The following is a 16,598-nucleotide window of genomic DNA, read 5'->3' as shown; positions in this document are numbered from 1 at the left end:
AGTAACCCTGCATCATATACTTATCCAATAAAAAGAGGGATTATTGTTACTCGTATTTCTTAGACCACAGTGGATAACGACAAGTCCAGAGCTTCGTTTAAAATGGTCATTATTCTTTATGCTTTTTAAATCAGAATCAGTGGGACAGAATGATTCAGTGAGGTTCCTTGCTGGTCACTTTGTCTGTGTCCTCTGCCTGCACCAGATTCTTAACATTCACCCTTGAGGCACATGTCAGCTGTCTTACAAATGGTGTATGAAACAAGAGAAGAGTTTCCTCCTCTTTCAAAGGAATGAAGTGAATATTGGCTATCGAGTTTTAGGCACTTGACGTTTCGTTAAGACTCGGAAGCCCAGAGTACACTTAAGTGTAGAGGGTTGAATTGTGGCCCCCAAAAGATAGGTCCACGCCCTAACCCCAGAACCTACTGGGAAAAGGGGTCATTGCTGACGTGATGAAGTTAAAGACCCTGAGACGAAGTCGTCCTGGGTTGTCCCGGTGGGCCATGAATCCAATGGCACGTGTCCTTAAAAGGGACAGAAGAGGAGACAGGCGGCGGGGACGGCCACGCGGAGTTGGAGGCAGAGGCCGGAGTGACGCCGCCACAAGCCAAGGAGCGCCTGGGCCAGCAGAGCTGGAAGGGGCCGGGAAAGCCGCCCCTGGCGCCTCCCGGGGGAGCCGCCCTGCCAGCACGTGGCTGCGGGACGTGGCTGCGGGACGGCTGCCTCCAGAACTGGAGGAGACTGGATTTCCATCGTTTTAAGCCGCCCGGCCTGTGAGCATTCGTCACGGCAGCCGCAGGAAAATTCCATGTGGGGAGGTGAATTTCACGGGCTCGTCAGCTGCTTTTCTGACAGAATCACTGCCCTTGCACCAAGAACTCATATTACCGGGTCACGAGTTTGAGTACCATAGTTCACCCTGATATGCGAGTATAAAAATCAGCACACGAACCTGAAGGTGGAGCTAATTACTCTTTAATGCCAAGATTGCTGATAATTCGGCTTTTCTGGAACATTCCTGCCATATTTTTCTGGAAGTAGTAAAGAGATCCTGAGACTTTATTTTTCCCTTCAATACTTTTGGTTTTGATGTGCCAGGACTGGATTGAAACCAGAAAGCCGAAGCCTCGCGGTAAGCCGGGTTGTACTTTAAACCATCGCCTTGCGGGGCTTACCGAACGCTGTGGCATCCGTGACCTAATCCAGAATCCGGGAGGGAGTTTTCCCACAGGAGCCCTGCCCACGAGTCCTCCCAGTCCTGATCCAGATGTGGCATAAATCACACATGCCGCTGCAGGCCCATGACAGGGCCTGGCGCCATCACAGGCACATTCCCTGAACCGGAGACCGAAGCCTTCCAGTGGCAGTTTCTTCGTTAAACCACGAGCCTCGTGTAATGTTAACTGACATTCTGGTTTATGAGGTTTTGTCTCCTGTCAGTCTGGTGGCCGGGGCTGACCTCAGAGGCTGAACAAACTCACTGGGGTCTGAGGTAGAAGAAGGTGCGGTGAGAGCCTGTTAACCATCCCTTGGGTCTCTACATTTGAGAGCTTGTGGGGCTGCTGACATCAGGGACAAAGCTGCTGAGGCTTAGATCCGACTGTGTGAGTTTGGCCCGATGCGGCGAGCACATTTTTGTGAGCTGCAGACACATGACTCCTACTGATGCGTTAGGTGTTTAATAAAAGGCCAGTTAGCACCTTTTCTGCAAAGGTCTCTGCTCTCTCTTTGCATTCCTAGCTGCCTCCTCCCCTGGGCCCAGCCTCCAATTTTTATGCCTGGCAATTTGAAGTTTTGGCCTTGCTCTTGAAAATATCCTGGGATGCAACAGTCGCCAGTACTAAACACCCCATTCCTCACCTCGTCAAATTCGACTTTTTCAGACTGAGCCGGTTCACCTGGCTGTCAACAAAGCAAATGCATTTTTCTTCAAGGAAGAAAAGCCATTTCCTTTCATGCATCCGTCTTCCCCACTGCCGTCCTTCCATCCTCCCCTCTCTGCATCTCCGCTCAGACAGCCTTACCGAGCCCTTGTGTTTCAGCTCTGAGGCTGGACTGCGGAACCCGAAGTGGTTAGATCCTGCACGGACTCTGCAGTCCTGATCTCGGGTTTTGTAGGTAGGTAGAAAGGCTGGCAGGAGCATGAGCAAAAAAAAAAATAAATAAATAAAAAGAAGAATGGTTGGGATCAGTTTACCCCCAAAGGGGCAGAAAAAATGAAAAGCCATCTAAAGCCACCAGAAGAATGGACCATTCCTTCTTCCGGTGCTTGCTACTGCCCCTTCCTGTCCCAGGCAAACTGGCTGCACAGGAGAAGAACGTGGGAGGTGGGCAAAGACCCGGACGCGCTCATGGCGGTGACGTCAGCAAAGCCGCCGGCAGAGCCACGTTGCCCCATCAGTGGCTCGTTCCCGCCTGTGTGGTGCTTGCGCTCTCCGAGGCCTTTGCCCCCGGTGACCAGTTTTAGCTGTGTACCGTCCGGGCTGCCTTTCCCGAGGAGCGAGGAGCAATGTGCCACCCATCTGCTGATCCGAGACAAACGCGGCAGGTGGCCCTTTGGGGATGCGGTACTGTTCCTCGCGATGGAGACTTTGTTCTTTCTCCCTCTGCTGTTAACCTTACTTGGGAAGCAAACCCAAAACCTTGGTCTCGTTGGCTCCATATTCTAAAGAGGCAAGAAAACAGAACCAGAAACAGTTGCCGTACAAGGAACAGTAACATCTGTTACTTGGGAAACCCCTGTGACTTTCACGTAGATCACTTTCGAAATGGCATTTTGTTCAGAATTGTTATCTCTTATTGCACGATGCTTTTCAGTTTGAATAATTAGAATCACGATATGGACAAGGAGTAGAAACTGGCTTCTAAAAATTCTAAGCAGAAAATTCCTGAAGCTTTGCCAGGAAGACTGTTTTTGCCTGCTACTGCCACCTAAAAAATGGCATTTCCTTCAGCTAAAATGTTTGTAAAGCCTTGTAATTACTTGTTTGTTTATTTATTTATTTTTAGAGCAGATGGTCTGAATGGCCTAAGCCTGCCCTGAGATGGTTTGACTTACTCTTTAAGAGCTGCCGATGCCTTAAAGGAGAATAAAGTCATTGGAATCCCTCTGCCGTGTTGAGACTGTTTTGGATCTCTGCTGTCACACTTGGCCAAGAGGGACTCCCCCAGGACAACCAGGTACATAAAGACATGCAGCACCTTACGACTGTCAGGTATTGTCGTCGCCGGCGTCCTCAGTATCAGGAGCAAGAGGAAAGAGTCGGAAGGGCATTTGCCAGCTGTTTGGTGGGATTTCTGGGTGTTGCAGAATCCAGCGCTAGCAACAGCTAGTGATGATGTTGAAATGTGACGTGCTGTTGGGGAAAAGGTACATTTAAATAGAAATAACTATCGAATCATCTTACTGTCTTTTTAAAAACCCAACCCTCAGGGGAAAGTTCTCCTCGGGCTGCACCGATTCTCACATTTGCAGTAGTTACGGTTCCACGGGGCCCTGTGATGATGAAGAGGTCACCCCGCTTCCTTTTCTGGCAACTTCGGAGGTGCCTGTCAAGTCCCCACAGCAAGTGTCGTTCTAGAATGTGTTTCGACAGTGGCAGGAGCAGACCCAGGGCTGTAAAGGCTGTCGGGGTTCTGTGTGAGGAAGGTGTACTGGATACACATTCTGAAGTAACAGCAGACACCAAGGTTGACTGTTACCCAAGACATTTCAAAAGTAGTTTACTCTCCAGCTCAAACGGTCTGGCTTCTCAAGGGGTCTGTAGGCTGCTCTTCATCTTTGCTCTTGGGCCAGTACCCACGTAATGTCATTGGTCAGTCCTTGGGGTCACGGCATCTGTAGTAATGAGACACATAATGAAACTTTTCTCTTGCTTTTGAAATTCAAGAAAGACTAAGGTTGCTTAAATGTGTACCACTCTAAAGAATTTATAATCCTGGGTCTTGTTCACATTGGCTGCCGAGATCTTTTATTTCGTTTCGTTTGTCTGCCTACTTTTAAATTATCTATTGGAAAAAGGTGTGATAGCATTAACCTCATCCTGTCATTTACCTCTTAATATTCACATTTCTGGAACCTAGAACGCTCTTGCTCATTATCTAAGTAGTCGCTGCAATTCTTTTGTTCGTTCCTTTCACAGAGATTTACTAGTCCATACTGTGTGCCATTCACATTCCGGTGAATGACAGAGATGTATAAACAGATCATTGCACTGTCATGATCTGTGTGATATACTCACATGCCCCAAGATGTATAGGAGCCCAGGAGGCAAACCGATAACTTCTGGCAAGGTGGAGGGGCTGGGGGAGATCTCACAGAGGTGCTGTTTGAAGACGGCCTCGCTGGGACAGTCATCAGGAGTCCAGACCTCCCCCTTCCGTCTCCTCTGCCCAGCCAGGCCACTGAGGTGCGCTGTGTTCCTCCCTGTGCCACAGTCTAGAAAGGGCCGCGGTCAGAAAGGCCGTCGTGAGACTCGCCTCTCAGGGAACACTGTCTCGTGCTGCCTTTGGCCCGGCTTCTGAAAACTGCAATCTCATGAATTTGTCCAGAGTTACAGTGGCTCACTGCAGGAGGGCCAGGCCGGTACCAGTCAATCTGCATGGCCAGAAGGAGACTCCCAAATGCACTATCATGGGAATTTCATTTAGAAAGGCAGGTCAGGGGAGGCTCCCCTAAGGGACAGATGATGATTGGGGTGACAAGTGGCAGAGCAGTGGGTCACCTGGCCTCCTGGCTCATTCCTCTGAGATGAAGGGAAAAGGTTATTAGGGTGGCTTTAAAGACATTTTGCCTCGTTTTTGATTTTCAGCAAATTTGTACAGCTAAAACATGTCTAAAGCTAGTTCTTGGTAAGACACCCTAATTTTGACATTCGGAATGTGATTTTTTTTTAAACCTGTTTTTTTTTTCTTCTTAGTCTAAAAACCTTAATACAATTAATGAAATGTCTTGAAGGAATATTAGCATTTGGAAATGATATCCACCTTTTGCAAAAAGTGGGCCTTAGCCACCCCAGGACCCCACAGGCGTCAGTTGCGTGGATGCTAAGTCTGTGTCAGAGACGTGAGATGAGGGGGCTCAGGCGACCAGGTTCAGATCTTCACTGTGCCTCGTGTAACTGTCAACCTGGGGCAGGTCCTTGACACCTCTAGAGTGTTTGTGCACACGTGTATGTGAGGGTGTGTGTATGTTTCTTTTCTCTGGCTTCAAGGCAACAAATAAGTGAGTTTTGGTACGTGCCCGTCATTTCAGAATCAGGCCAGCAGATGCAGAGTTGAACCTTGGCCCTCACACTCACAGTCTGCGGGTCCTTGGACCTTGGAGAAAGGACTGCTCCCCCTGGGGTCCCGGGTTTCTCATCTTTAAAACTGCAAAAAATGCTAAGGTCATCACGAGGGGAAATGGCATACCACGCAGTGCACTCGGCCCAGGGCCTGGCGCAGGGTGGAAGTCTGTGGCGGGCCACAAAATAACGAAATCCCTGGAGTCGCGGGTGGTCGGGTGCACTGCCGAGCCGTGCGTGCCGAGTGTGGCGGTTTTGCTGACAGTTCAGGCTGACAGCCATCGGGAGCCCTAGTGAGTGTAACTCTTTAATAGGAAAACAGTAATTCGGAACACTTCAGACGTGAAGGAGGCAATGATTTTAACGTGTGTCGATAGCATGGAATCGTTCTCTGGATGTGCCCACGCCTCCGCCGACAGCTGGCTCTGTCTCGGTCCCCAGCCTGCTTCCCCCCACTCCCAGCCTCGCAGCCCCCCGGCCCGACCAGACCAGCTGGAGGGCCTCCCAGTGCCTTCGTTAAGCTTCCTTTCCCAGGGAAGCAGGAGTCTGCTTTGCTTTCTCTGCGTGTTCTCGGTGGTTCCCCTGTTCTTGACTTTATCCCCTGTGCTCATTAGTTCCCAGAGTTTAGAGTTGGTCTCTTGAGCTCTGAGCTATTGCCAAAAGCCTCTGACTGCTCGTCTCTCCAGGTGGGAAGGAATAAGTCGGGGGAAGGGGCTAAACTCTCGGGGCAGATGCTGTTGATTGCCCACCAAACTCGTATTATCTTTGTCTTTTTTACTAACTGGACCTCAGTTTTGTTCAGGATGGTTCGATAAAACATAGACTTCAACCTCTGTGGTCAGGTATGGCCAGGTAAGATAGTTTGGCCAATGAGATGTGGGTGAGGCTTTTGGGAACTCTTTTTTAAAAGGGCTGACTCAACAGGTCATGCCTTTTGCCCTTCCGCCTTTCCTGGAATGCAGAAGTATTGCCTGGAGGTGTGTTTAAGGAGGATTTTACAGACAGAGAGCTAAGACCATGCACTGTCAGAGGTGACGTGGAGGACAGCTGGGACTAGGGTGGCTCCTGGAGGCACCCTGGAGCTGCAAAGCAGTCCCAGGCAGCCTGCCTCGGGCCGCCTCCTCACGTGAGAAGGGCAAAGCTGCTGCTCTAGCTGAGCCATTGTTCAGCTGGCTTTTCTCTTACTTTCAGTATAATGCAAACCTAAGCAAACTCCTTTACATGTGAAATTGAGAAAAATATTTGTTTCTGCCCATGGGAGAAGTGCTGAACCCCCAGAGTAGGAGGTATTTAAGCAAAGGCTAGACAGTCATTACTCAGGGATGTCTGAGGGATTCCTGCAGGAGATGGGGAGTGGAATTTGGCAGAAAAGCAGGATGTTCGTTTATAAAGAAAATCATGTAAGATAAAGGCGGCTTCTGGCACCTCAAAGTGATCTTCTAATTGCCATGAAATGAAATTTCTTTATTACCTTAGCACTTAAGGAAGCTACAATTGTATACGTATGACATATTACTCTTTCCCACAATTTTTTCGACTCTTTGAGATTTTTTAAAAACCTTGATAAAAACCTGCCAATTTAGGAAACAATTTAAGTACACCTTAATTAAAAAAATGGATTGTTTCATGTCTACTCTTGTGGGACTTCTAATTAGACATGGCAGATTGAACACATATTTGTCTTGATTCCTTCTTGAAACCTAACTAAATTCAATTTAAAAATCCACTGTGAAATATTTATAGGCGTCCTGCTAATGACTGTGAATGAGACAAGAATGCCTGGTACTGACTTCTCACTTCTGTTCACTGTCCTGCCCGAGGTACAATGAAACTTAAATAAAACCATTTGCAATAGCAGCTCACAGTATCAGATGCCTAGGAACAGATCTATCAGAAGTTTTAAAGATTGTTTTATAAAAACACTGTAATTAGAAGAAATTAAAGAAGGTCTAAATAAACAGAAGTATTTACCATGTTCATGGATTGGAAGAGAAGATATTATGAAGAGACAATATTGTAAAATTGTAATTCTTCCCAAATTCATTTGTAAATTCAGTGCAGTTCTGATCAGAATCCCAACAGGTCCTTTTGTGGCAGTTGACAAGCTAGCTGATTCTCAGCCTTATATGGAAACGCAAAGGGTCAACAATCGTGAAGACCATTTTGAAGAACAGACTTGGAAAATTTGTTCTAAAACCACAATTACTGTGATGTTAGTGCAAGGTAAAACAATGGAGCAGTGGAAAAGAATAGAATATCACGGAATAAATTCACGTATATGAGGATCCTTGATTTATGCGAAAGTGACCCACCCGACAGTGAGAGGAAGCTGTCAGTATAAATGGTGTCGGGTCAATTAGATATCCATGTGAGGATAAAATACATCTTGACTCCTACCTCACGCCATTTAAAAAAAACAAGTTCTAAGTCAATTTTAGGAAATGGAAAACCCAAAACTTCTAGAAAATAACATAAGCACAAAGTCCACTAATTATGTAGGAAAATATTGATGTTTTGGATTTACATTAAAATTAAGAACTTGTATTTATCAAAAGACTCCATTATGATAGCCAAAAGGGTATGATTAGAAAAATACAGACTGGTGGCTTTAAACTCCACCCATATTCTTAGGACTCACAACTTTGTAACCCCTGCCTGGCCTTCTTCGATCCAGATTTATGTCTAACTCCCTGCTGAAATCACCACTTAGATGTTTAATAGGCCTTTCAAACTTAACATATGCAAAGCCTGAGCTCCTCATTTTCTTCCTTGACTTATTTTTCCAGAATCTTCCTCTGAGGAAGAGTCTAGGTGTTCAGTCCAAAAATCTTGGGGTCACCCTTTATTCCCCCTCTCTTACCCAACAAATAATCTATCAGAAAATCTCATTAGTTATTCTTTCAAAAAATATCCGTTATCTACTACTTCTGTTGTAGGCTGAAAATATCCCTGCTCCCTCCCCCACATCCCCAAAGAATTCACATCTTAATCTCTAGAATCTATGACTCTGACCTTACATGGCTAAAAGGTGGAGGGGAGGCTCTTGGCAGATGTGATTAAATTAAGGATCTTCAGATGGGAGATTTAGCTAGATTAATTAGACGAGACAAATGTAATCACATGTCCTCTTATAAGAAGGAGGCGGAGGGAGATTCAGTGCACACGGAGAGACGGGGAAGTGAAGATGGAGCAGAGAGAGACTGGGAGGCACCGGCTTTGAAGACAGGTGCTGTGGCCACAAGGCAAGGACTGCCCGCAGCGAGTGTGACTGCGGAATACAAGGGACAGAGTCTGGAGAACGCGCGGCCTTGCTGACACCTGGATTTCGGCCCAGTGATACTGATTTTGGACCTCTGGCCTCTAGGCTGAGAATAAATACCTGTTGTTTCAAGCACCAGGTTTGTGGTCATTAGTTTCAGCAGCCACTGGAAACCACTACTGCGCTTTACCATTTCCTCCACGACGAAACCTGTTTCAGAGCATCGTCCTCTCCTGTTTGGATTATTGGAGTCGCCCTCTGTCTACCTGGTCCCCTGCTGCTAGCCTGGCCCCACTTCCTGTCTCAACACAGCAGCCAGAGAGACCCTTTAAAAAATGTAAGTCACGTCATGTCCCTTCTTTTTAAAAACACTTCAATTCTCATAATAGACTACAGAGCCCTGTTTAATTTTGCCTGTCTGACTTCACCTCCTACACGCCACTTGAGAAACATTAGCTTCCTTGATTTTCCTTAAGCAGAACAGGCGTGTCTCTGCCTCGGGACCTTCGCACTTGCTTCTCCACCTGCTTGGATTGGGCTCCTCCTCCCTCTCATGGCCACACGGCTTGCTCTTTACCTGATAGCTGAGAGCTTCTCTGACAACTCTCCGAAAGACCAACCCTCCGACTTCACCTACTTGTCCATCCTAATCCTCGATTCTTCTTTCGTCCTCCATAGCACATAAATTCTGACATACACATTCTTACGTGTTGTTCAATTGTCTATCCCCCATTAGCATATAAACACGGTGAAGGCAGGAATATCTTTTTTTTTTTTTTTAACTATTATATCCCCAGAGTCTAGAAAGGGCTATGGCGTAGAATGGATTCTGAAGAATACTTGTTGAAGAGATAAGTGATTCAAGAATACCAAGTTAGTCTTCTATTTACAAACATTTTGCTTCACTAAAAGGTCATGCACTGAGTTGTAATAAGCTATCACTGAACTTAATTTCTTGATTTCATTAGTATTCTCTGGAAACAGTGGGCCTCCACTTTTCCAAATGTCGTTCTGGTCAGCAACGAAACCAAATGTTGGGATTAGTTGTAATATAAATAATGGGGCAATCATGCATTGCAGAAATTGAGGCCTTTCCTGCATTTCTGAATTTCCCCCTTTCCCGTACTTTAAACCGGAAGGGAGGGGTGGAACGGGAATCTGGTGTTCCTTTAAAGGGCGTGTCCAGTCTGACGGTCTGTTACCCCAGCTGTGGGTTTAATAGGCAACATCCCTCTCATTCATCCCCCCGGCTCTGTGGTCCCTCTCTTCCAATTCTCCTCTCTCCAGTCACTTCCTGTCATAGCAACGGTTTCAAAATTAAACTCCAATTCTAAAACAAATGAAGCCAGGCAGGAAGGTGGAGATGAATCACAACCATATGGGAACAGTTTTGTTTGAAAGCATGATCAGCATTCTTTGCAAACAAGCTGTGGCCATATGTGGCAGTGTGGGCGTAGGAGTTTTTAAAATACAAGTGATAAACTGTGATAAATGTCTGAGTTATAAAGAGAGCGATCGCTAATGATTGGATTTGTAGTAAGAAGTTATACCTTGAATGAAGAAGCTCTAGTTAAGGAGACAAAATATTTCTGTGCCTTTTTTTTTTCTTTAATTAAAAGATCCCTAAGAGGCAGCCTGTGGGAAGTTGAAATTCTTGCTGTGTATTAGCAAAAAAACTATGGACAATTGATTGGCACTTGTTTCTTGGCTAAAACCTGAATTCAAATTTATTGGCATACCAATGGAAAGTTTTTAGAACTACATCGGGTGCCTCTAGGTACTCATCCCTAAGGAAGAGAGAGAAGAGATGTGTGTGTGTTTTGTGTGTTTCTTTTGTTGACCGATTCATCCAGTGCATGTTTATTGAGTTCTGACCAAATGCCAGGCATAGTGTTAAGCCCTGGGTATTTGATGGTGAGCAAAAGTCACCGCAGTCCCTGCCTTCATGGGACTGGTACTCCAGGGGGGAGCATAGTCATGAAATGGTCACACAAACAAACAGAAAATAACCACCGTGGTTTGTGGTACGCAGCAGGATATAATTCCATGAGAGACCATGGCGGGTTGCCTAACCTAGTCCGGGGAGTCAGGAAAGGCTTCCTGAAGTGATGATTGACAGGCGTGGAGCTGGGAGATACGCCATTTAAGAGGGGACAGGAGGTGCACAGACAGCGTTCAGGACAGAAGGGGGGGGGCGGGAACGTGTGCAGTGGCCCCAGGGCTGACGGAGTTGCAGTGTATTCAGGGAACCAAGGGAAGGGCCTCTGGAGCTCTGTTTCCAGAGACAGGAAACAGGTGGAGGTAGGGAGGGCCACGACCACCCGGCGCCTGATAGGTCGTGTTATGGGTTTAGGTCTTACTCTCAAGAAGCCATCGGACAGGGGAGTGGGGCAGTTTATCTGGGGCATGTACCCCCACCTCCCAGGCTCTCTCCTACATCCTTCCATTTTGGGTCACAGAAAACGTACTGGAGGAAGGTAAAAGTGGTACAAACTGGTGACGTGGAATCGATCTCTCATTTGACGAACGAGTGATTACCGTGTGGCGAGCACTATTCCAGGTCCTAGGAAGTGGAAGATGAACCAGAAGCTTACCGATCTCCCCTCATAAGGCTTACGGTCGAGGCTGCAACATGCATTATAGTCACATGAATTAATAAGAAGATACAGTCGACATGAGCAACGAAAGAACATTGTAGCGGTTCTGAGATCAAACAACAGGGTCCCAACCTTGGGTGGGCGTGGCGGGGGCCTCGGGAAGGTTTCCACTGAAGGTCACGTTGACTAAGTGTCATTAGCAGGACTATTGGAAAGTTAATGAGAACTTTAATTAGGCTTTTAATTTCCACCCCCAAGTCTTACTGCATTCGAGGACCTTGACTCACGCTTTCTCCTGTACATAAATCAGTGAGTGGGTGGCAAGGTGCCAGTGTTTCTGGCAGAAATGCAAAAGTCCACTTACCCGGAGCGCCATGTCTGTGGGACATACGTAATGGTGAGTAGAACAGCTAACCGTCGGGTCATCGGGTAGCTCCGATTTGGTTCTGTCTCTGTCCAGTCCACCAGGAGGTAGTAGTATTGATATTTCTAAATTAACACCCTTTTCCTTACTAAACCAATTACTTCCAACACGTTACAGTTCATCGCCTTAAACTGGTTTTCTTTTTTTCCCCAACCGGTTGCAGACAGAAAATCCATAAGCAGTTTATCAGTGCATGCTGCCGTGCGCATTTCACTGCTGCCACTAATTTGGGTTTTCATCATTCTTTGTACTCACAGCTCAATCTCTTCACAAATTAATGTGTTTATGTAAAAACAAGCAGCAATTCTCATTCACCAACGTGGCCTAGAAACCAGCCAGCACATACTTCCCAGAAACTGGGTGTGGTTGGCTGTTTCTGGAGATGAAGCTCAATATCCTTCTGAACTGACCTGGCCCTTTTCCTGAAAACCCCGGCCCCCAGCCCGCAGTGCAAATCCACTGTGTGTGGTGATCCACAAAGAACTAGGAGTGTGGGTTTGGATCCTATCTGAACCACTTAACAGCACATACCTGTTTAATAGACTTGATAATTCTGGTTGAATTTCATCTCAGTCATTTAACAGTATATATCTTGGGCAAGTTACTAAAGTTCTCCATGTTCTTCAGTAAAGTAGGAATAATTATATCTGCTCTGCCCATTTGGTCTAGTTGTGAAATTAGATGAGAAAATACTTGTGAAGATACTTTGTAACCTCTACGTCAGCCTTTACGTATGGGATGCCGTTAGTACCGTACACGCTAGAGTTGTATCACTGACCTCAGGTCTTCACCCCTTCCTATAACCGTGCCCTTTGCCATGTGACTCATAGCCAGTCCCCATCTAAAGAGGGAGGATGTAGTTCCCTGCCTCTTGACTTTATTTTGGATGTGTTCCTTGCTTTGGCCAGTACAATGCAGCAAAAGAAAGGGCGCGCAGTTCTGAGCTTAGGTCTTAAGACCGCTTGTCTGTGTCTGATTGCTCTTGCATGCTCTGCCAATCGCATGGGAAGAACATGTCTCTGGTCCCGAGCAGAGGATGAGGGGCATGTGGAGCAGATCCATTCTAGTCTAGCTGTCCTAGCTGAGCCCACCTGACTTTCAGGTCAGTCCAGCCCAGCAGAGCACACAGCCAAACCATGGGAACTAAATAAATATGTATTGTTATATGGCACTGAGGTTTTGCTGTAGTTTGTTGTTCGGCATTAGTATAGTAATAGTTGATAGCTACATCATCAATCAACATCCACCAGTCCAGCCAATCAAAAATCCATTGGTTCACTAAGATTTCAGTATCTTCCAGGGACAAAGATGAGAGAGGTCAGTTTTGAATAGACTTTTCTTTTTCTCCCTCTCTGTGCTATTCCTTCCTTGGCCAAATTTTCAAAAGTAAATAGTTCAAAAATTGCAAATAGAGAATTCTCTCTACAGCATCCCAAGTTATATGAATAAAAAGCTTAATAGAAATCGAATACTATTTTCGTGAAAATGGTATTTACCTTAACTAATATGTAGACAAGGAAGCTGTTAGGATCACATGCTTTCTTCATTGTTTAATTCATAGACTAGACTGATCTGTAAGTGTATGCAAGAGAAAGAACAGACTATGACATTTCACTAAGAGCCTAGTGTCACTCAGATTGGGAATTCTTTAGGACAATTCAAAGCTTACATTTTATATAACATCCATATTAAATATATACCACATGCAAGGCATAAGATAAGGTCCTGAGGAAATAGAAATGGACAAGACATAATAGCTCTCTTAATGTTCTAATAAGGGAAATGAAATGCAAACTACTCATAAAACTATATCCATTCATTCTGTAACACACATTTTCTCTGCATTCTCACAAGTTGAAATCAAGATGGTGTGCCATACTTTGGTTGGTAGTGTTTTTTCTTCATGGCATATGGAATAATGCTGCAAATTATTATTGATAGCATCTCAGAGCAAAAAAAAAAAAAAATACACGAGTATGGACAGTGTATAAACAATGTCATACGATCAAAAAGCAAAGAGGGATTGCTTCTTTCTGATAATACAGGGAAAGACCTCATGAAGGAAGAAGCATTTATATGCGATGCCGGAAACATGAATGATTTCAGTATGAAGGAGCGAGTTAGAACAAAGACAACCGTAGGTCAATTTGTGCCTGAGCTCTCTGGCACCGAGGACCGCTTGTATCACCTGTCTCCTCCCCTCTTTGCTTTCAAAAAGATTTTGTCCTGATAAATAAATTTGCATTTTTCAAGAGACACTTTACTCTTCAATTTGATAGCAAAAACCATAATCAGAGTTTCTAATCAAACCAGATAATCAGTATTCTCAAACTGAGCTAGCATTTTTGGCCAAAAGCCAAAACACTGGATATTTCAGTTGGCCTATGAAGTTATTATTCCAGTTAACTGTTTAATTTCTACTAATGATTATTGAAATATTGACGTGAATTAATCCTACATGATGAGAACATCATTCTGCATGAAAAAATGTATCCTAAGAAAATACGTAGACAGGGGACCCCCATGTTATGTTCCGTAACATGCTTTGCCTGGTGCTTTGAGCAAGTGAGGAAAGGTGAGGGGAGATGAGAGGAATTAGGAGAAGACTGGCTCATGGAGAGTCTTGAATGTCATACTTACAAATTTAGACTTTCATCGTAACCATCACTGAAGAAATCATTAGATTGAATATAGAAGGACTAATAATACGAATTTAGATACCATAAAAAGGAGAGGTGGAGAAGAAATCATATATATCATAGCCAAAAGAAGTAAAACTTGGACGACTGAATTTTCACTAAAAGAACACAGAGAAGCCACAGCTCGTCTGCTCACCTGCGGTGGGGCAGCCGCCCACGAGTCAGGTTCGGAAGGAACACGTAAGCATCCCCATCAGTTCTACGCTGGTTACCTAAGGGTTCGAAGCAGAGGTCTTCTGTAACAACCGGAGCTTGAATTCTGGAGTCAGACCACCCAGCTTCACGCCCTGGCTCTATTGCATTTTAGCTCTGTGGCCAGACGCAAGTTACTGAAGATTTGGCCTTCAACTAATTTATGAATGGGGAAAATAATATCAATATTAGAAGATATTTGTAAAGATGACGTAACTTTTATAAGTTGTCTGGTGCATACTGAGCAGGACTTAATTGATTTCTTTTAGATTTGCTTGGAAATTCAAATGTCAAGAGACTATGGTGTTGTAGAACAATAAATCAGTCTTCGCTCTTCTCATCTTCATGTAAGATGCCAAACTGGCTGATAATCAAGACCCTAAGGAGAAAACATATGCTCCAGATACCAGCCTCATCTTGGCAATGGTCTGCGTGTGACTTGACAGTAAATAAGAGGTGACAGGTGAATCTGGTGTGGAGATTGCAGGAGGGTGGCTTTCCTGGAGGACTCTAACTAGAAGCTCACATATTGCAAATATTTACCATTGTTGTAAATACATGAGAGTAGAGGGTAGAGGAAGCATCTTGCAGTAGAAAGTCCTAGAATTCCCGGATGGGGTTGAAAATGGGAAGTCGGGAGTACTAGAGCTCAGCATTCTGTCGATGAGGTCATAGCTGCCACCCCATAACCATTCCACAAATTTCTGTAGCAATTCCTTTTAATCAGCCATATCCGAAATTGGCACTGCAGAAAGTATTTTCCCCATGAATGTGCTTAAATATATGTTGAACGATAATAATTAAACCTTGTTTTTATTGTATATTTTTGAAGTGTTCGAAGTGCTTTTGTATTTATAATTTTATTAATGACCTCCTGAGAAAAGTGGGGTATTATTATCCCCCTTTTCCAAATGAGAAATCTGAAATGCCAAATGGCACAGGGAACTTTGCTTGTGCTCATGCTTAGTAAGTGGAAAGGATCCTTTTCTTTTGGGTTAAATTTGAGTCTAGCATGTCCTTGTCCTTACATGAAGATTTGTCATTATTTTTCCAGTACACTCTGATAGTCACGATGCATCCTTCTTTGGGGGGCACTTTTTTACCCTCCCATGTTATATTTTCTTACTAAGCAGTTTTATATCAAGCCTTGCTGTTTCTGGGGTCACAAGAGACTAACATCTGCCATTTCTCATCCTGCATCGTTTTTGGAGATTGTTATGGGAAATTGACAGCATATCACTTTCTTCATCTGGCTTGATGCAGAGCTTTCAGAAGACAGAGACTTGAACTTGGTGAGATGAGAACTGAATTATTGAGCACCTGGTCGGGGTCAGATCTCATTTCCCCCCCCACCTCTTAAGTCTGCTCACCTTCTAATCTTTACTGAGTAGGATGTCAGCTGTAACACAATCAATTCCCTTCCTTTTTCTTTCCGGGGGCTATCAAATATAATAAAACCCACTGTCCTTCACAAGAAACAAAACTCTTCTCTGGTTCAGAGCATTTTACATTCCTTCCATGTTACTCAACAATTTATGGTTATTTTGAGGCATAGAACACCACACCACCCTTTTTTTCCCCTTTCTCATTTTAAACAGGAAATCACCTCTCAGAAACCCTTGGGTGAAAAAAAACAATTTAATGAAATCGTATGTAGGACATCTCATGAAAGTTATAATAGCTTTTTGCAAAAAAAAGATCAGTGTTCTCATTCCTTTACTAATAATTTTATTTATGTGTAAAGAATTATTTCAAAATCTAGTGACTTAGAGAAAAATAACAACAGTTCATTTGCTCGTGATTTTGCAATTTGGGCAGCCAAAAGAAAAACTCATTTGAGTCATTGTGCTCATCTCTCCCGGAGGCTCTCATGCAGCTGTGGTGGTCTGGAGTCCTGACCGGGGCGGGAACGCTCAGGTCGGTCGCTGTACTAGGTTGAGTAGTATCTCCCCCAAATTCACACTTACCCAGAACCTCAGAATGTGGTGCTATTTGGAAAAGGATCATTACAGGTATCCTTTATAAAGATGAGGCCATGCTGGAGTAAAGTGGGTCCTCATCCAATATGACTGGTGATCTTAGGAGAAGAGGACATGTAGACACACACGGGGGTCACCATGTGATGGAGATGTAGCCAAG

At 44.8% G+C, this 16,598-nt stretch overlaps 1 protein-coding gene across 1 annotated transcript in view; it reads left to right on the top strand.

Annotated features, from left to right (window-relative positions):
- The window catches only part of PIGN (phosphatidylinositol glycan anchor biosynthesis class N), a 95,166-nt gene extending 79,886 nt beyond the window's left edge, over window positions 1-15,280 (top strand). Inside the window, exon 30 of the mRNA XM_036229083.1 lies at window positions 3,013-15,280. Within this exon, the coding sequence (XP_036084976.1) occupies window positions 3,013-3,046 (34 nt within the window). The 3' untranslated portion in view covers window positions 3,047-15,280. The remainder of the gene's footprint in view (window positions 1-3,012) is intronic.
- The last annotated feature ends 1,318 nt before the right edge of the window (window positions 15,281-16,598 follow it).

Source organism: Rousettus aegyptiacus, unplaced genomic scaffold, assembly GCF_014176215.1.
Source record: "Rousettus aegyptiacus isolate mRouAeg1 unplaced genomic scaffold, mRouAeg1.p scaffold_m13_p_12, whole genome shotgun sequence".
Classification (NCBI taxonomy): domain Eukaryota; kingdom Metazoa; phylum Chordata; class Mammalia; order Chiroptera; family Pteropodidae; genus Rousettus; species Rousettus aegyptiacus.
This window is presented reverse-complemented; position numbering and strand designations above follow the sequence as displayed.